The 21,648-nt window shown below is 36.3% G+C and overlaps 1 protein-coding gene across 1 annotated transcript in view; it reads right to left on the bottom strand.

Moving 5' to 3' along the window:
* Positions 1-21,648, bottom strand: part of TUSC3 (tumor suppressor candidate 3) — a 132,460-nt gene that overhangs the window by 84,511 nt on the left and 26,301 nt on the right. The window contains exon 2 of the mRNA XM_074588149.1: positions 26-195. Coding sequence (XP_074444250.1) covers positions 26-195 — 170 coding nt within the window. The remainder of the gene's footprint in view (positions 1-25; positions 196-21,648) is intronic.

Here is a 21,648-nt window from a genome sequence, read left to right as displayed (position 1 = left end):
ACAAGAGCACAAAGGTATAAATTACCTGCAAACGGAGCACTGCCGCTGCGGCTGGAGAGCAGTGAACATCACTATCACAGAGTAGTTACGAGGTGGAGCCTTCACAAATCTTCGGAATTTGTCTCCGTTCATGCGGATGACTGAGCGCCTTGAGCTCCACTCCATCAGCTGTTCCACCTTCTCAGCCAAAAGATTCTGCAATTGAGGACAAGGAGGAGGAATGTTTAAGCTTAAACTTCAGGCACTTCATACCTACATTCTGCCTTTGCACCCTCGGAGCTCCTATGGACTTAAGCAGAAGGTTGGGGGACGCCTCTATATGGCTTATAGCACAATTTAGTCTTCTACGTAGACAAGTAGATTTTAAGTATTTAAAAAATAACTCAATGCGGTCTTAAACACAGAGGACACATAAAATTAAATCAAACAGGTTGCTACTGAAAGAAAAGGAGTAGAGTACGGCTGACTGTCTAAATACAAGATACCAGTACAGCAATTGTTTAACTTTCATTAAAAATTGGAAGCTTTGGAAAATGCAGCATTATGTTCTATTTATTATATTTAGTAACAATCACAGCAGGATATTGTCAGTCACTCAAATATTAAGATGAAAGAAAAATGTAGCTATGAAGAGAGAGAAATAGTTATTACATTCAGAATTTCCTTATGAATACATATCATATTGAATTTAAATTAATATAAGTCTTATATTTTGCTACAGACAGGATTGTACTGTCTTATAAACCCATCTAGGCACATTCCATATGGGATTAATGTTTTTAGTTGCTTTCAAGACAGAGATCCTCAAAATATTTTGGCTGAACTATAAGCATATAAGAAAAAAAAAATCTGCATGTCTGTGGCTTTTCTTTTGCCTGAGAGCATTCCATCACATGAATGATTTAAAAGCAGGCTATGAGACAGCCCTCAAGTTAAATACATTCATCTAACTATTCCTATGAAAAGCTATTTACATTATTATTTTTTTTTAATCAAGTAAGCCTAATGCCATATGTGCTCAGCAGAGACTTTTTAGTCTCTCAAGTTACCTAGTTTCAGTGAGGTTGCACTGACCATGCTCTAGGTCAACACAACAATCCATCTTGGCTTAAATCTTCCATTCCCTGCTCAAGGACACTCTGGAAGCTGCCTATATCAAATAAGAGCTAAAAAAAAGAGTGACAAAAACTGGAATATTATGATTTGCACAGAACCTGAGTGCTGACAGAAGGTGAAAAGAATATAGAAGGGGAGAGGCAGAAACAGAGACAGAAAGTGAAGAAGGGGCACCAATCATAGAATCATGGAATGGTTTAAAGGTCATCTAGTCCAACCCCCCCTGCAATGAGCAGGGACATCTTCAACTAGATCAGGTTGCTCAGAGCCCCGTCCAACCTGACCTTGAATGCTTCCAGGGATGGGGCATCTACCACCTCTCTGGGCAACCTGGGCCAGTGTCTCACCACCCTCATTCGAAAAAATTTCTTCCTTCTGTCTAGTCTGAATCTACCCTCTTTTAGTTTAAAACCATTACCCCTTGTCCTATCACAGCAGGCCCTGCTAAAAAGTCTGTCCCCATCTTTCTTATAAACCCCTTTAAGTAGTGAAGGGCAGCAGTAAAGTCTACCTGGAGCCTTCTCTTCAGCAAACAACAGAAAAACTAAGTTCAGAAAACTGGAAGGTGTGAGACCTCTGATAAAATACACGTGAGTTGGTGAAAGGATACACAAACTCATGAGGGTCCACTGTGGAAAGGAAGAACAAACTAGCTTAACAAAACACATTGAAATGGGGACACACTAAGAAAAGAGAACACAATGACAAGCAAGGCAAGGATAAAACTCAAATATTGTGCAGGAACACCTGAGCAAGGAGACAAGGTGGCTTTTCTAGGACTTTTTAAAAATACAGAACGAAATAGAAAAATTAGCTCATTGAATAACATTCTGACAAATCAGTAAGGCTATAAATAAGAGTAAAGAGATATATGAGGGGAAGGAGGAGTGAACTACAAGGATAAAGGAAAGTTACATTTGCCTGTCAGATCTTCCATCTTAAAAATTAGCAGAAGATGCCCCTTGGAGCTCCTTATAAGCCACCGCTGGTCACCAGAAGTTTTGAGTCCAAAAGAAGGTTTGATCGGCATAAATCATGAACAGCTCTGAGACAGCCACATTATTTGACCCTATAAAGCCTTTATAGAAAAAAAATCGTTTAGGTTTTCATTCCTATTCTCAGAATTTAGCTGGGATTTGTAATTAAAAATGTGGTGGAGAGATTACAACTCTGTTTATCAAGACAATACCAACGAATCAATTTTTCTTCTGCTAAAAGACATGGGTTTGGTAGTTTTGCTGCAAAAAGATATTACTTAAGTTCTTTTCTTTAAAAAGAATAATAAAGCAGATGACACAAAAATGAAGCCTACTCATTTGTAAGATTTCCTTGGATTAGCAGTGCCTGGATTAAATCTTTCTGTTAATTTCAAAAGATTCACTAGTTTTGCATGAGGCACTCCAGTTGGTAATGCGCAATGAAACACAAGGAGCTAAAAAGGATGTGTACTTCTACTTCCAAAAGCTTTAATAACAGAAGTAAAAAGATAAGCCAAAGAGAACTAATAAAAAGACCCAACTTTCAGATTAACACAGGAAGGATGCATAATATCCTACTTGGTACAGAAATCCAAAGACTTTTCTGAATAGGCTTTATTCGGAGGAGAAAAAAACCAGAAACCCATGAAGTTATCATTAAGGATATTAAAGCAAAATTCCCTCAATTCCTTCGGATTGAGCCATGTACAACGTCGCCTTCATATAGCTCTTGTGCAATACTGTGAAGTTCACCATAATGTTCTCAATCACTTTTGTCTTTTGTTTTGCTTTTTCTAAACGCACTAGGTAAAAAGCTAGTAATATGTTTGCTGCACAAGGTAATCCAGCTAACACTTCAGGAGTATAAATTCACTAGGTACAATTTTATTACTCACTTCACTGGATTCTGAAAAAATCTACTTTTTTCAAATACAAAGTTATCATTGAATAGATTGCAGATAATCACGTACATCATGAAATGTTCTGCTAAAGGCCAGATTTCTCTTAGGTAACTGACTGCACTTAGATATCCTGCCACTTTTTAGTCCACTTTATTCCAGAAAGTCTCCTCTTGCAGAGTAATTGATAGATGAGACCTTGGGACTGACAGCTCTAGAATTCACAATGAACTCGGTGGAATATCCTGTATTTTATGGCTTTCTGATTTCTAACACTTTACAGATAGATGAAGGTCTGATATTGTTTTGTCATAATGCTGCCAAGTAAGTTATCAACCTTTTTCTCACCTCATTTAATAGTGAAATCCAAGAAATAAATCTAGTGTTAAATGAGTTTCCATTTTAGCTGTGCTTTCAAGTTGAGTACCTGTGTTCAGGAAATATGGCACATTTCAACATTCCAACTGTCTACTCAAAAAGACACCCACTTTTCAGACACTACACTCAGAAAACTGACCAGTCTGTTAAAAGACCGGCCGGGGGCAGGGAGGGGAGGAAGGATATTGTAAAAAAATGTTCAAGGTAGCAGACTGGTCTTATGGATTTCCTAATTCAGAATGCAACTTTGATATTTTTATAAGAAAATGAAAATTTTGTAAGATGAAACTGTATAAGAAAGAAAAACAGACTGTTGAATAAAGGTGTGAGTATGAACTCTACCTCCAGTCAAAAATTTTCTCCTGTGTACAAGAACAGTGTTGAAAAACGAAGAAAAATTGACAGAAAGCATTTAGAAATAAAAGGCACAAGTTCCCTATTACCCTAATGGAACAATAATAAAAATAATAATCTATTAATACCCAGGAAAGTGTTGTTAGAAAAGACAATGATGTATCCCAAATTATTCTTGCCATGAAGGTACTGAAAATGAACACGTCCTCCAATATTTTTCTTTTACCATTTACCATCCAGCTATGAAAACCATACATAAAACTGTCACCAAAGTGAATCCCCATTAGGATTCTGGACATTCACAAAAAATTTATTATTTATTTATTATTTATTATTAACTCGCCTCTTTCCACCCCCGGGGAAACTTTTCTGCCAGAGAAAATGTGGAAGTAGGAGAGGATGGCTAAACCAGACTCACTAGACAAAAGACATCGTGTGATAACTGAGAGACATGAACAATTGTTACTCATATCCAGAAAATGAGACACACTATCTCATTTTTGCTGTAGACTGCTAATTTTCTGCTCCTTTTCAAGTCTATACAGGTAAAGACCCTACATTTGTTTAAACCTGTTTATTTACAGAATTCCTCTGTGCATTTACTAGCTTTATGCTGGTAACTCAAGGGGACTGGTTTAGTTGAAACACTGAAAAAAAAAAAAAACAAACCCCAAAACCCAACCCATGAGCATAAATCTGAGAATGGAAACTCTTCCTTTGTGAAGAAAATTGCAGTTTTGTTGGTGCAAATAACCACAAAAGGGTCAACAGATAACAGTCTACTGATAAAAGCATAGAGAACATTTAAATCAATGGGCAAAGAGGCAGCCATGTATCGTTTACTTATTTTTATTAGCTGATGCCCCAAGCAGAATAAATAACCATGTATGATCTACATATGGAAACATGACTGCTAGTATCTGTAAGCCAAACACAACTATAATACTACTTGCTTTTCCTACACTATTTTGTAACAAGTGAAAATACATGGCACAATAGCATTTTTTTCAAAACTAAATAACATCTGGAAGCATAACTGAGAAAATCCAGAATTCAGGAATTTTCTGATGCAACAAGGAAAGCAGTTCTTTATTTAGGACTGGGAATTCTCCATAAAGAGATCACCTATGAAAATTACTTTTGCTGCTGGAATAGGGGCAGAATCATTGGTATTTTGGCCTCGATACCCTTAAGCCAATGCGCGGTCCCCACTGATATAAGCAGCTTGGGACAGCAATTCTAAATAATTCTGCCTGTGTGCCTACGCCTAGCAAAAGATTTTTCCATTTGCAGTTGTCCATGTCATTGAATCAAGAACAAAGCAAAAGAATAAAGTTAAAGTTCATCTATTATAGATCTCAGTTTCCAGCGATGTGATGAAACAACTATGCCACCTGTCAAAAACGCAGGCAAACCGTGACAAGTTCTGAAGCAGAAGATGCTGGCAGGTCCGGCTTCTGGCATCTGCACCTGAAGCAATTCCCCAGCAGGGATTGCTTCCCAGTGATCCCCCGTATCTCCTCTCCGCTTCTTAACCCAATAGAGCTTGGCATCTACAAGCCTTCCCTTTCGTACTCTGCGACTAGCAGATTAGCTACTCAAAACATAGCTTTATTTATTCGCTCTCCCAAGACACAGTGCCTACAAGACAAAGTATAAACAACAACCACCCTGTGTACACACATTTTGCCTCACTTGACTGTTAATCTTCCTTGGCCAGATTTTCTAAATTTCTTTTGGCCCAAATAAAACCATATCTCTCTGGGAGAGAAAAAAAAAAACAACAAAACAAAACAAAAAACTCAAATAACCCCAAAACAAAAACCCATCCCAATTTTCCTAAACACTGCTTGTTCTGTCTGTCCAATGGATGACACTGACATTTTCAAGACAAACCTCTTATTATTAAAATAAAAAAAAATAAATTAAGATTTAAGTACTTGTTGATTCAGATTTGTTGATCTGGGAAACATACACCACAGTAAAATAGCCAGAGCGGAGAACGGCAAAGGGAAGTTTTATCAGGTTGTCTTTATCACATAAACCTATTTCTGAAGGGTTTACATTACTGAATATGTATTTTGAATTAAGTTTCTTCTTTAGATCTCCTTTCATTTACTTTGCCTTTAGCCATTCCCTTTTCCTGATAAAAAATTCAAATTCGGTACAGTAGCTCAAATTTCACAGTTTCTGCAGTGAAAGAAATAAAGCAAGGAATTTCTAATTAATTATTTGATACTGTATTCGCTACTGGAGAGAAAGTAACTGTAGATTTTGTTGACTGTTTTTCAAATTATCATGTTGCAAATTAAAAAAAAAAAAAGAGGTGGCTTGACTTTCGTGTCTCCTTCACGTGTATCTTACCAAAAGCCAGCTGCTGTAGACTGAATGACCTCCCTTGATGAAGACTCTGCTTTGTTCCCTTAGGTGTATCGAATCCCCACGAAAAGTTAGCTTTGTAGGTAACTATTTCAGGACAACACTCATTGTAAAAAAAACAAAACAAAAAACCTAATCACCAAGGTTGCACTGATAAGGCATGTAAGGTACCTCATAAATCTCTTAATCTGATGTATGTAACTTAAATTAAATTTGTTTTGTCGGTCTTTTTTAGTTAGACGAAGAACAATAGTATAGAGAAACTAATTGTACTAATAAATGCATTTCAGCAGTATGTTGTAAGAATAGTTAACCCCTCTGAAAATGTGCCTGATAAACATTCACAGATATGTAATTACTGACTCCATTACGCTAATGGCAGAAAGACAGTGGAATTAACATTCAAAGTGTCGTTACAGCCTATTTAAATTTACAGTCATTCATTCCTCTGTTGTCCCTTGTTCACCTGATGCCGGCATATAAATGTAGCTTACATTAACAAGATATCAGTATCCTTGAACATATCAAAAATACTTTTATCATTCATAAACCTTGCCAAATAGCGTTTGCATATACTCATGTAATTTTATGTACTTATGTCACTCTGTACACACTAAAAAGGGAGAAGACAGATGACTCCTTTCCTGCCCATGCCTTCTAAAGAAGGCCTCACATGGCTTATGGACTTGAAGGTGCTAAAGAAGACTAATTTCTTTGATCTGTCCAGATCTTCATTCTTCTCTCCAATACTTTCTAGGCTATTCTGTAACCTGGCAAAAAATTCAAATATATTTCACTTTTATCAAATTTTATTCCTCTTCTAAGTAAGGCATGCAGCACCATCAGCTTTATCCAAAATATTTATTCCCTATTTAGAACTTGTCTATAATCAGGAATAGAAACCATGGGTCACGTCAAACTTACAAACTTTGTTAAATGCAATTTCTTGATTCACAACACAGGAAACCCTAGGTCCAATGGAGAACTCCAGGATTAAGTATCTGGGTATTCCAGTGAGCAATACACTATTCTGCAGCAGAAATTAGCAACGTTTACATGAAATTCTGGAGGCATGAGAAGCACAGTACAATCTGTTCTGTAAGTCGTAAAGTCATAAACTAATTCTTCTATTGAGAATGGCTGCATCAGTACTGCAAATGTTTCCCTCCCTGTCCTCCTCTCCTTTGCAGCTTTCCATGACATTTCAAAGGCTGGTTTTTAACTTAAAAATAAAAAATAAAAAAATAGAGAGAGAAGATCATGAGTTAATGCAAATATTACTAAACTACTAATATATACAGAAATTTGTTAGGATACTTTTTTCCCTTTCAGATAATTTTATTTATTTACAAAGAGCCATTGCCTGAGCATAATTGAGAAGCCATGTAAGCTGGCACAGTATGACTGACTTGATAATATGCTCCATTGACTTGAAGTCATTTAGCTGTGACTGAGGATTTGCTTCTTGGAATCAGACACCGATTTTCATCTTCATGCAAAATAGCCTACATTTTGTGGTATTAAACCTAAAAATGTCCTTTTAAGGCTGAGTAGATAAATGAACAGAGAACTAAAAGTACTGAGTTTTTTCATTTTAGCCCGTAAGTTGCTCTATTAGCAATTTAAGAAAAATCTGGTTGATTTCCTATTACACAGAACTGTCATTTTCGGATTATTATACAAGAAATAAATACCATTAATATTTTTTCCACTGTAGAAAATGCAAGATAGAAGGTAACTGGTGTAACGGTTTACATGGACGTATTTTGTTCAGATGATGTAAAAAATATCCTTAATTTCCATGGAGTACAATCCAAAACTGAAAATTTCTTTCAAAATACAAGAAGTTAATACTTTTTTGTAGTGATACTTTTCAAAATTTTCATAATTTGTCAAAAATTTTATTTTTTTAATGAATGTAAGCATTCATAAAGTTCACCTAATTCAAATGAAGTCTGTAAAGGGGAGAGAATAGGACTCTAGTACTGTGAACAAGCACACAGTTTACTTCAGGGAAGAGAATCCCTACCGTACTGCATTAAATAAACACAAGTTAAACCATTTAAGAGTTTAGAGAAATAAGCCTAAGTAAGATGCCTTATACAACTATAGGCTTTTCCCCTACTGTTTTATTTTATTATTTTTTTAAAAAAAAATTTTTTTTACAAGCATGGAAGTAATTAAAAACATAATGAGAGATATCAAAAGGATGAATTATGAGTTAAGCAAAAAGACACTATAACAAAAGCATCAGTTAAAAACCTCAAAGTACATTTTGCTCAGGTCACCTTTAAACTGAAAGGATATTAGTCCCAGGAGGGCATAATATAGGACAACCAGGATGATTCCAAGAGTACTTGTTATACAGAAAGGCTAAAAAAGTTCCATTTATTCTCAGCAGAAAACACTTCAGAGTGACCTAGCAAAAATATTGCAAAACTTCTTGGTTAAAAGATAGGGAAAATCCTTTGTAAAATATTAAAATGTTGCCAAAAAAGTTAAAGACTAACATAATTCTGCACAGATATATCAATTCAATAAGATGATCAATCCCCTAATTCTAAATGCCTGTGTATTTTTTCAGTATTCAGAACCTTCAGATTCCTGGGAACTGGATACGACCGTACCTTTTAGAGTGCTAAGTTTATGATTTTTAAGTAGATACTTCAAGTTCATTCTATGCACAATTATTATTTCACAAATAAAAACTCCTAAATCCAGGAACATATCTCACAGCTACAGATTAGCAAGGCATGTAAGACATTAATATAATCATTCAGCCTCCCATTTTCAAATATTTTTCAGTTTTAGGTAATCCTAAACTTAGCTATGACAGCCTTTTAAACTAATTGCTACTTATATTGCCATTCTGAGCTTCAGAAATTCTTCCACATATCCCCCAAGATTTTTTTATTAAATTCAGCTTGCTGCAATACTCATCTGACAGCACTCAGCAGCCAGGCTGAATTTACAGTGGAGAACTATGAATTAACTACTGAAAGCCATTCAAGAACTATTATATACTTTGTGTACCTCTCCCTTGCTACAAATAATATTGACTTCTTCGATACATTATTAACATTGTGCTTATTTTAAAAAATAAAGTAACTTTTGATCCCATTCTTCTCCTTTCATTTCTTTTAGTCTCTGCTAAAATCAGCAGGCAGCCTTATTTAAACTATCTAGATATTTGAAACAAGGGCATTTCTCTATAAAAGCAAAGGTTCAATAGTACAGAAAGATACAAGTAATTTATCCTTTTTCCCCCCAAATGTCATTTTTCTGTTGTTTTCTAAGGCTAGAGTCCAAAGCATCTTTGAAAACATGGAAGCAAGGTCTCTCTCTCTTTAGTTACATTCACGTTTGGGTACTCCCAAGCACTATTTGTGAAGTTGAACATTGATCCAAACAGTGCTACATAATCAACTGTTCCCTGTCAACTTTATTGCAAATTATTTTGTCCATCTGAATCTCTTTAAAGTTAAGAGATCTATTAAAGAAAATAGCATTACAGGGTAAGCCATAAGAACCCATTAGTCCAGGATCAGGCTGCTCATATACTAAATAGTGTTGTACATACCAGAGCATGTAGCTCATGTACGTTGTATAGAATGAGAAGATGCTGCCCAGGGAGAAATGCAAATAACTTACATAGTATGATCCTTTAAAAAAACCAACCAACCAAACAAAAACTCTTCAGAATAATTTGTTGCGTGATACTTTCTGTAATCGTAAGAGAAAGGCAGGAAGAAAAGTTGTCAACATTAACTTGAATTTAGCATTTCATGGTACAATACAGGCAATCAGAATACTGACTTCAAGTCTGAACAAGAAGAAAACAGTCTGCATTTCTTATCTAGTCTGGTCGTAGGTTCAGTTTACAACTCTGGAGCTATTTCACAGGATCACAGAATGGCTGAGGCTGGAAGGGAGCTCTAGAGGTCACCTAGTCCAACCCCCTGCTCAAGCAGGGCCACCTAGAGCCAGTGGCCCAGGGCCACATCCAGACAGATTTTGAGTATTTCAAAAGAGGGAGACTCCGCAACCTCTCCAGGCAACCCTTGCCAGTGCTTGGACATCTTTACAGTGAAAAAGTGTTTCCTGATGTTCAGACAGAACCTCCTGAGTCTCAGTTTGTGCCCATTGCCTCTAGTCCTGTCCCTGGGCACCAAAGAAAAAAGCCTGGCTCTGTCTTCTTTACACTTTACCCTTCGGGTATTTATATACATTGGTAAGATCCCTCCCCAGCCTTCTTTTCTCTAGGATAAACAGTCCCAACTCTCTCAGCCCTTCCCCAGAACATTAGATGGAAAGCACGATATTTAAAGGATGCACATGACAAGATATAACTTTACTGAACAGTAGTTCCACTCTTTTTTTTTGTTCTTCATGAGCGTAAAGCAAGTTCTACTCTATAGAGCAGGTAGCATCTAGAGAAGCGGGGACTTGAAGAAGCACAGACACCAACAAAATTGCCCTTTTGTTCAAAGTGAATGCTAAGACTATTTGTTCCCTGTTTCGTGCTCAGGTAATTCAGAAATCTACATTACTGGAAAGACCCCTCCTTTCCTAGGGATACGTACGCAGTGCTGTAGAATTAGCGTACCACCACTCCTCTTCCCCCCGCCTTACCTGCACATTCAACTGCATATTTCTCAAATGATGAGATTTTATGTTGAAAGTTGATATAGCAATGACGATGGTAACAACACACACAGGTAAATCACTTTAGAAATCCGAGGTTGCTTTGCCTCTGGTGGAATGCTGGCAACAAATTACAATTTGAAAGGGGACAAAAAGCCAAAAGGGCAACAAAGGTTTAGGGTATTACTGGATTTTCTCCCTGAAAATTTAAAGCACTTAAATGGCATCCAGATCTTTTTGCTCTCTGTAAACAGGGATTCTAGAAAGACATTTTACAAAGCCATCGATAGCTGAGCACTCTTCACTGTGGAATCACCACATAGAGACTAATCCCTCAAAGCCCTGAAGTGCTGTGCTACCGCTGAAGAATTACCCAGCAATCCAGGCAGACAACCGAACTATGGGTACTGCTAAAATAGAATTTCTTCTTCAATTTTCTAAGTTATTTCAAACACCAGGTTAAAATCCAGGCACTGTATTTTCAATCACTGAAAGTACAGAAAAGACGACTGAAGTCCTACACTGAAAACAAGTTTTATTTTTAAAAGAAGCTTATGAACTGCTAGCTATGGGAACAGCATCAAGACTTCACAGCAAATTAGATGCTAAAGGAAGACTGGGAAGGGGCAGGAGCATGTCCTATTAAATAAAAAGAAATTAATTCAACAAACATTTAAAATGCATAGTAAATACAATAAAAATCAGAGATTCTTTGGTTCCATAAATGAGAGAAAACACACTGGAATGAACAGGAATAAAAGGGCAGAAATTAAATTGTTATAAGTGCACTCAAGCACTCTTTGGTAATCAGAAATTTAACTGCTTGAACAGGAAAACAATGAGATCTCAATCAAAGATACTGAAATAATTTTGAAGAATCCCCTTAAGAATAATGAAAGGAATTTTATTTTTTTTTTTTAATTGCTCCATCAAGGAATACAACCATACTTTACCTTACTTTTTTATTATGGAACAGACAGTTAAAATGAGGGTATATAACATCAAAGAATTTTAGAGGAAGCTAAGTGACCTTTAACTAAATCAACAAATCTGCAGAGTTCTCATGAATAAGTTGCTCCAGACAAGCACAGAAAGACCAGTTAAGTTGATCTAGAGGCCACATAGAGCATCTAGTTGAAAAACATTCTGGGCATGAGCACACTCTGGCTACTTCATCTCCCAAAACTTAAAAAAAACCCAAACAACAACAACAAAAAAAAAAATCACCCAAAAAAGCCCCACACAGGCAGTTGTCGTGGATATGCCCTTTTGCTATTCTAAAGGACCTATTCCTTATTGGCACCTTTAGTATTAATAAGAAAGGTTACCTTCCTGATCAGCAGGCTGGGAAACTAAAAAATAGAATTCAGTTTCTCATCCGCCTCTTCACAGCAACTGAAGAGCAAGCAAATTAAAAGACTAATGGCAGAGGAAAGATGCGGTGGTGATAAGCAACAAGCACTTTCTAGCTAGTGACAAGCCGATTAGGTACTTTGCGAAATAAGTTATCTAACTATGCGCAAACTAGTCTACGTACAAATTAAGAATTTCAAATATTATAGTCAAAAAGTTGCAGGCAAAATAGTTATAAGTCTTTAGAGTGGAAAAAGTTGTTATTATTATTATTACTAAAGACAACGAAACATCCTCTAACTACCTACCACAGATACAAGTTGTATTTCTTCCTTAAAATTCCCCATGTTCTTCATATTTAACCCATAAAGCCAAGTACCCTTAGGATTAAGTCTCCAATGTGCTAACACGGTAGAAAAGCAATAAACGCTATGTAAATTATCATTACTACTCTCAGTACAGAAAAATGATGGCTCTTACATCTGCTGAATCTGGAGTTATCAGGATTAAAAATAACTGCGGGTTTTCCACAAAAAATACTAGATTGAATACTAGATGAAAATGCCAATTTCAAGACCTAAACAAGTCAAGAAATACTAAGCTTCAATTCTGTAATATATCCAGTACAGGCTGCTGATTATTCTGCTTTTAAAGTTAAGGAAAACAGAAATAATACTTGTGCTTTTGAAGCGTAGGGTGTTTAAAGATAGAGAAGAAAGGGAAAGAAAAAAAAAATTGTCAATTTGGTTTTTGTGGTTGATTTTAAGGAGTTTGTTGACACCGAATAACGAAAAATATAAAAAGAGAAAGGAAGCATAACTATAAAAGTTGACGTTCCGCAGACTTAGCCTAGAGATTTGCTTTCAAAGCAATTAGAAGGATAATTCTGTGAAGCACTTTCCCTAATTTTTTTTTTTTTTTCAGCTGAGGAAGAGACATGACTGTTCCTGTTTACCTAAATGCACTAAGATATATTCTGAAGTCCTCTGTAGATCCCAAGACCATCACTGTAAGGACATAACAGAGGCTGCACCAGCTCAGGCCAAAAGTCAGCCTAGTCCACATCCCATCGCAGACTCCTACAAAACACTGCGGGAACTGAGCAAACGTATTGGATATCCTAACATGCATTCTCCCAGCCCTCACCGTTTGCATCTCGGGGACATCCTCAGATAGAAAACGCTATCTTTGTATTTAAAATAACTCCACAAAGGATAAACACTGAAAAATTACTGAAGTCAAAGGCTGCATTATCTTTAAAGAACACATCCATTTGTATGTGAATAAAATCCATGCAGCTTCCTCTCTTGGTTAGCAGCTAGCTGAAAGGATTCACTACAGATAATTCAACTTATTATCTCACATTTAAACGTTCTAGTTTCGAAATCTGCATTCGTTAATGTCAATATTAGCCCACCAGTCAACCATGCCACTTTCCAGCATCCCATTTCAACTCCCATTAAACCTAGGTTTTAAAACCAGTGCGGGGGAGGGGGCGGGGGGAGTAAATGCACCTCAGAAGCCTTATTTTATAGCCAGAGGAATCTGCAGAAACAGTTTCCCTACCAAAAGTTTGCCTTTATGAGTGAGATGGTCTTTAGTACTGCACCTTCTCCCACGCCACTTCCCTGGGTTCCCCACAGATGTTACTTCATTCACCATGATAATGAACTAGCAAAGCCAGCTACCCAATAGATCCAGACAGAAAGTGAACACAAACCATTTTAGTTAAAATACAGGCTACATTGCCATTATTATTTTTTAAAATAGCACAACGGTCTAAGCTAGAACAGTCATACCTTCCTATTCGAAGGAAAATGGAAGCAGCAGCTGACCAAAAAAAGCACAGAACAGTTCTGATCTATTCATTTGTCAATTTAACTCATTTACAATTACATAAACCCATTTACAAAAAGGACCTAAGAGGCAAAGTAAGTAACTACTCAGAGACCAAGTGAGGGAAAAAAAAAAAAATCTTTGATAAGCTTACTCTACTTTAGGAAGCAGGAGGGGAGCAAGAGGGTGATAGTTTTGATAGATTAACAATAATTGCTATTGAGAGGAAGATTAGAGAGACCTAAACACAATTATAAGATCTGATAAATAAATGCAAAGCTCATCAATATGTTTAGCAACAAAATTGGTGAATATTCATTGAACACGCAAGAACAAACAATAAATCACCTCATTACAAGGAAAAATGCCAATCAGGAACATTCACATTGCTTGCACCACTTTAGATACAGTCAATTAGGGAGATTTTCATCATTGAAACTTATTAAACGGTCTTAAGAAGTCCGAGAGAAAGTAGATACTGCTTACCAGCTCATTACAATTTTAGTCTGGCACGATTTATACTCCATGTGGTTCAATGGAATCAAGGTTTCATATTTCATGAACTGGACACTAAAAAAAAAAATAAATATCTTTTCTACAGAACTGTACTATTCATTGTGACAAAATTTCCTTCCCCCTTTTCGGGACGAGTGCGGGAAGATCAATATTAGCATTATGTATGTGCATATCCCTAAATAAAATTATCAACTTACAAAATTTTTTTTCCCCTCTATATTTAGAGGAAAACAATTACGGAAAAAACTCTCATTCCGACAATTCTAGAGATGAAATGTAAAGTAATAGGAACTACATTGAGATTTAATAAATCCACTGCAGACACTTCAACTCCTCCCCACACATTTTCAGCAAAATAATACATCAGTGACCACAGGGAGGAGAAAGCATCACCAGAAATTAGATGCAATTATTGTCCTAATCCCTGCAGACACAAAGACCGAGAATACACTTTATCTCCATTTGACAGAAACCTATCCTTTTACAAGAACACCACACGATTTGCTATAAAATTTTAGGTCTGAATCACATTTGAAAATAAGTACATGAGGCATTACTTTCTAATTTACTTTCCTGGTACATAAGTACTTATCTCCCACTCCAAGAATGTAGTTCAGCTGAATTGAATTTACTCTGCAAAATAATATAATTCTAATAAGGAAAACATTTATAAATGTATAAAATTATGAAATGTATGTACGACAATAAATATAAAAATTAAAAATAACGTAGTTAAATATTCTGCACTATATATACACACGGACTTGCATATGCAGGACTGAAACTGGATGAATATTAATCAACCATACAAATGGGTTTCTTTATACACACAATCCAAACAGCATTCGGACTTGACTGAAATCATCTGATTGCCTGACACATTGTTAGTTTGGCTCATTGGTTTCGGACAAATATCCAATAATTTAATGTTTTGTGGTAGAAGGTGAGAAGAGACGCTTAATGTTTTTCTGAAAAAAATACTGCCTTGCCAAAAATCTATGCACGCATATGGTTCAAAAGACAAGTAAAAGTATAGAAATGCAAGTATTTAAAGTCCCATAAAACAGAACAGTCAGGGCTTGTGGGCCAGATGGCTTTTTACCAGCTCTCTGTAAGAGGGGCTGGGGAGAAGTGATCTGTAGTGCGACAAAGTCCCTTTGCACATACACAGGTCTGTCTTCAGGATAAGTTATCAGAATCTGTAACACTAAAATAAAACTTCATATTTATACAAAAACAAATATCCTGTTTGAGGCATGTAACAGTTCCCACTTAAAAAAACCACAGTTAACACAAGAGGAAAATTTACTCTCCTGCTACTTCTAAATGGCATTTAAACAGATTGGCAGGAAGTAACAAGATGCAAATAAAGCAGTGTTCAGACAATTAAAACTGCAAACTTAAACGAACACAAGAAATTTCAAGAAAGGGTATATTTTAAAAACATCAAAGCAAAAAGCTATGTACCAGAGGCAAGCCAATGCTTTCACGGAGGCTGGGGGTTTTAAAGGATAGTTGTGCCACAGAAAAGTCAGTTCCTGAATCAACTGTAGAAAACTCTCAGAGCCAAGCTCCATTACCTGCTGATCTTTCCTCATAGTCCATACTACCATTAACAACTCCTTTTTCTCTTTTCCCCTTTTCCATCACTCATTGACATGAAAATACACAGTTTTCCGATAGAAATGAGTGAGAAGAGAGAGAGGAAAGGACCACCGACACTGCCGCCAGCAGCTCGGGCCACCAGAATTGCAAGTGGAGCTCAGAGAATGGAAAAGAAAGATTCAGAAAGCCATGGAAATTCGTCTTCTAGGAAGAGGAGATATGGAAGATCTCCAGAAGATATTCTGAAAGTAACACAGGACCAACAACAACAGAGGGAGGAAAGACAACGTGGAAAATGATCGAGAGCATATTAGCATAAAGGATGCAAGCTTCTGCCATACCCACAGCATATGGTTGAATAGTATACTCTAATATGTGCTATAAAGCTTAAAGTCAAAAGTTACATTCAAGGCCTTAAACAAAAGCCTGTAAGAATCCGTGGCAGCTGTATTGAACTCACAACCAAACACACCTTTTAAACTGCAGAACAATGTATTTCTTCTCCAATATTACAATGATAAAGATGTTGAAGACCAGATTATGTTATCCAGGATACAAGCATAATAGTGTTGATTTCATTATGCTCTTAATTATTTTTGTGCAAGGAATTATTATTTAAGTATTGTTATTATTTATATAATCAGAGCACTAAGAAATCCTAGTCAAGGAGCAGAATTTAATTGTGGAAAGTACTAAAGCAGCACGTAACAAGGACAGTTCTTGTTCCCAAGAGTTTGGAATCTACAAATCAAAGACGACAAAGCAGATCTCCTTTGCTTACTTACGTATGTCTGCACACAGAACACAAGACACCAACGAAGACCATGGGTTAACATAGTCCACGGTTACTTCACCACATTTATTGTCTAACCACTGTCAAGGTTCTAAAACCTTGGCAGCAAAACAGACCTAAAGAGGGATTTAAAAGAACAGGAGTCTTTTGCAATGCTTTGTAAGGCGCTGTTTCAATAGGAAAATATTAATAAGTTTCATTCAGAGATACTTGTTTTTAAGATTTAAATGACTGGACAACAAAAAAAGGTGCTGCAGAATAATGAAGAGTAGGAAGTTGATAAAAAAAATTTGCTTAAGCACAAAGTGAGTGAAGTAAAATATCTTCTGTAACTTTTGTTTACTATTCATATTTGCAGAAGTAAATGGTATGTCATTTGTCACAAAAATTGAAGGACCAGAGCTACAATACAAACAGAAGACAGATGCAGTAAGTAAAATGCTGTCATTTTTTGTAAGTTTTCAAAGCAGCCCTTGCTTTAATATTCATTAACTGTAGAGACCCTTTATTTTATCCCTGAAGCCCTAATTATCGTGTACCCACACTGTCATCTACATTTTTTTTGCAAGACTGCATCCTCTCCCTTTTTAGAAAAATTAATTAAATCTTTAATAAGCCAGTATAAATGTAAAGGATGTGGAACACAAAATATCACCTTATGCATATTTATTAAATTTCTGCAAACCCTAAAGCATTTCTCCCCAGATTAATGGTATGGAAAAAATCGATTTCAGTTTACCTGCCAATTTCTTTTCTTGTAATAATTCCATCTGTTAGCTCTCATGACAGGGACCTTACTGCTAAATACTGTCTGGATATAGTCTCCAGAACTTGGTATCATCCCTACAGCCTAAACCACAGCTGATCACTTCCTCGGGTAATTGATTAAAATAATGCCGTTCTAATCATTGTGTGAAATTAAGCGTGAAATCTACCCAACCTGCAGCAAGTGGACAGCCTTGTTTACAGATTCTTGCTCAAACACTGGCATATAAAGTACTCTAAGATCATCGAGGAAGTTATCAATGACATTCAAGTGGTGGTACCACCATACAGATAGGAGATTTTGTACATGGTGATAGTATAAACACAATTTCTAAAACTACTTATTCCAGATTATTCATTAGACCTCTTTTGACAAGCAGAGATGGGGTAAGATAGATACGACAGATCACTGAACTGGATACTGATGGTTGCATATATGTCCTAACAGCAAGTGTTCCTTTCGTATAATACTAGCATATTCAAGTCTTACAGGGGATGGAGTAGTAGGGAAGAGGAGAGAGGACAAAACAATATTGAAATGTTCTAAAGAAGTGAAAAACTGCACTAGTTTTGGAGAAATTACATTAACTGAAAAAAAAAAAAGAAGAAAAATTATCTTAATTCCAACTCTGAGTCTTGTGATGAAAATCCTCTAAATGAATTGATTGATTAGACATCAGCGCAGTGTTGATTTCCTCAAGTTGTGGAAAATTCAACAGCTATGAAAGCATGACTTGCATTATTCATACGGTCTGACACTGAGATCTACAAACGGCATTTAGAATGTCAGCACGTAATTTCAGTGCCGAGTACTCTGATAAAAACATTCAGTTACTATTCTAACAAACAGCATCCAACCAACTTTCCAATGCCCCAAACCCAATGATGAACAAGATGGCCGTATATGTGGTTTGTCACTGCAATGCAGTTATGCTTTGTTGATGCAAGTACGTGGCATACAGAAGGACGACACAGCATACAAAGTGAACCGCAAAACAAAAATCGGTTACAGAAATCGTGTTGGTTATAGGTACTCTTCATAGCTTAAGCCAAAAATAAGTGTTGCAATCACTAAATCTAACAGACAAAAAATACAAAATAAATTAAATCCCCAAGTAAATTAACCAGAAGTTAATGAAGTATCTTACAATACAAAGTCTGCACATAATCTCTTACTCCACTTTGCCTAGGCTTCAGCTTTCACCTGTCAAACCAAATAGAGTTTTCTGATAGATGAGAGACATCTTTCTGAACAGATCTTTCTTCATATAAGTAGTTTTAGATTGTGGTCAAGGCCATCCTTAACGTTTCAGTTCAGCCAAGGACTGAATTAAAGCCTTTTGCTTCCAGGTAGATTACAAACATTTGTTGTAATTCTTTCCTAAATACTTCATTATTTGTCAAGCATGTTCTTCAGCACTGATATCAAAACTGGCTATAATACGTTATCAATGGGCTCACCCACACCAGTACTATGTGCATCTGCAGTAATGTCATCAGCTAATTATTCCCCCAATTGTCAATTCAGAAATCACACTCGCCCTCTCCACCACAGCTTAGAATTGGCATTCGCTTTCCAATGGCTCTTATTATTCCCCCCACTCCATGGCAACAGTATTCCAGGGTCACCTGGTAAAAGTGACCTTCATACCTCCCAGTCACACCGAGCAATCAGACGGGTGAGTTCAACATACTGAACTAGTACCCCATTAGTTTTTAATCACAGGAAATAACCCATGTCACATATAAACCTACTCATCTCTCTCCATATGACTGATGGAAGATGACCAATACATTAGACTGAAAAAAGACTTCTAGAATTGTCTCATTCAAAACGGTCACGTGAAATTAGCATTTCTCATTCTTAGCTACTTCAAGATCTAATGCCTCGGGGAGCCTACCACTCACCACAGCACCATCCCTTCTATCAAGAGGTAATGTAGATTCAATTACAGTGCTTTCTGAAAAGCGTATGTTCTTGATACTTATTTTTCTACAGTTTTAACCACGAGTGTCATGAACTTTGAGTTGGACCTTCTCATTTGCACTATTCTTCAGGTTTCATTTGATCTGTTGTCATGGTGAAGATTTTACACATGGAATGCTATTTTCTGTTCTATATCTCAGATAGTCTGCAACTTTCCTCTGTAGGTGTAAGACCTATTCCATATGGGTTTTCTTCTACTCCAAGTTTTCATCTTTAATAAAAATACAATATAAAGAGCTACTTCTTCAAAATAATGAAAGTTCATTTCTGTTACTAAGGCAGGTTCAGGAGTTAAATTATGATTTGGGAACCAGGACAAGATTCTCCCATTCGAAACATAAAACCATATTTTGTGTTGTTAATGTAATCTACTGTTATATGATCACAGTTTTAGTTCAAGTTTTCAAGAAAAACTGCTACTATACTTCAAAAGCAGTGAAGTTTTGTACTGGGTTGATCTCCATCACAAGTTTATTCCACATTCAAAGGGCTACCACTTAAAGTACTATGTCATGCACTCACACAGGCCACCCTAAACACTAAAATGAACTGTCACTTCTTTAAAGTACAGAAATTTTGGCATGCAATAAATAAAGGCAAAACAAAGATCATCTTGCTGCTTGTTCAAGGAAGTGTTTTGTGTTTTTTTTAAATAAACCTTCAGAACAAGTGGCAGGTGATTACCTTGCAAGTGACATCTCTTTACCAACTGATCATATTAAGCTTAAATGTTTTTCCTCCATATATTTAAATCGCTCTTATCAGGGACTTTCTGCTACAGTTCATTCATGGTAACCTATTACAGTATGCAGTCATGCACTTAACAGCTTTTGGACAAAACTCAGAAAACAGTAACATTTCTCCAAAAATGTTTTTTCCTGGAAATTAGGTCCAGGTAGATTGTGGAATTCACACTTGTTTACATTTTGGACCTTTAAGAACTACTACATACATGTTGTCACGGTGGAGCTACACCGATCCAATGCACATATCCATCGCATATCTGTTCAGTACGGAATTCCTAATGAATAACTTTACTGTGGTACTGCATCTAAAAAGTACACTTTTACAGAGTTATAAAAATGTGAAATTAAAATGTCCTCTTCTCAGTTTACAAGCAAATGAAAAGTCCATGTAAAATTAAGAACTGTATTGCAGATAATCTGTTCAGGGAACGCAGTCATTAGGATTTTCATCATTAGAGCACATGTGCTAATTAGGTTTAAATCAACTGTTGGAGTGCTAATGTTCTGATGGATACAAACTGCAGTGTTCTACATAGACATACAGTTCACAGGACTACAAATTATCAAATATTATATCCTGTCTCCTTGTATTCTTATTATCTCTGATTATTTTTCTCCCATAGCCACAGTAATTCAGGACCATCTTACAAATGTCTTTAAAAAGATGCATAAGAGCCATGCAAGCAGAAATGGTCGATTTTGAAACAATAAAAATAAGCATAAGTTTAGAATTATGGTCTTTAAGGTGTTATGCTTCATACATAGTCCCAAAATCTGTATTATCTAACTAGTCAAAATAATTTTTTTAAAAATCTCATACTTGCTACAGGAAATCTTGAACTTAGAGAAGCAGAACTCAGAGGAGTAGCTGATAGGCCAGATGATTGTGCTGCCCATCAGAAGAACTTGGACAGGCTGGAGAAATGGGCTGACAGAAATCCCACATTCAACAATGGGAAATGCACACTTCTAAATAAATCTGGTGAGGAAAAACCCATGCATGAGCACACCCTAGGGGTCTGCACACCACCGGCTGGAAAGAAAAGGATTTGGAGATCCTAGTGAACAACAAATTGAACACTAAGCCAGCAACGAGCTCTTGTGGCAAAGAGGCACCCTGGCCTGCAGTAGGAACAGCATCATGAGCAGGCTGAGGGATGCCATTACTCCTTCTTCAAAAGTCAATATATCAGTATTTAATATAGCAGCATATATTATTCTTTTCAACTGCATAAAATTTTTATTCAGTTATTCTCATTAAAACTTTTTGTAGTAAGTAATGACTTTCATTTAAGTTGTG

This window comes from Larus michahellis, chromosome 5 (assembly GCF_964199755.1).
Source record: "Larus michahellis chromosome 5, bLarMic1.1, whole genome shotgun sequence".
NCBI classification, from domain to species: Eukaryota; Metazoa; Chordata; class Aves; order Charadriiformes; family Laridae; genus Larus; species Larus michahellis.
This window is presented reverse-complemented; position numbering and strand designations above follow the sequence as displayed.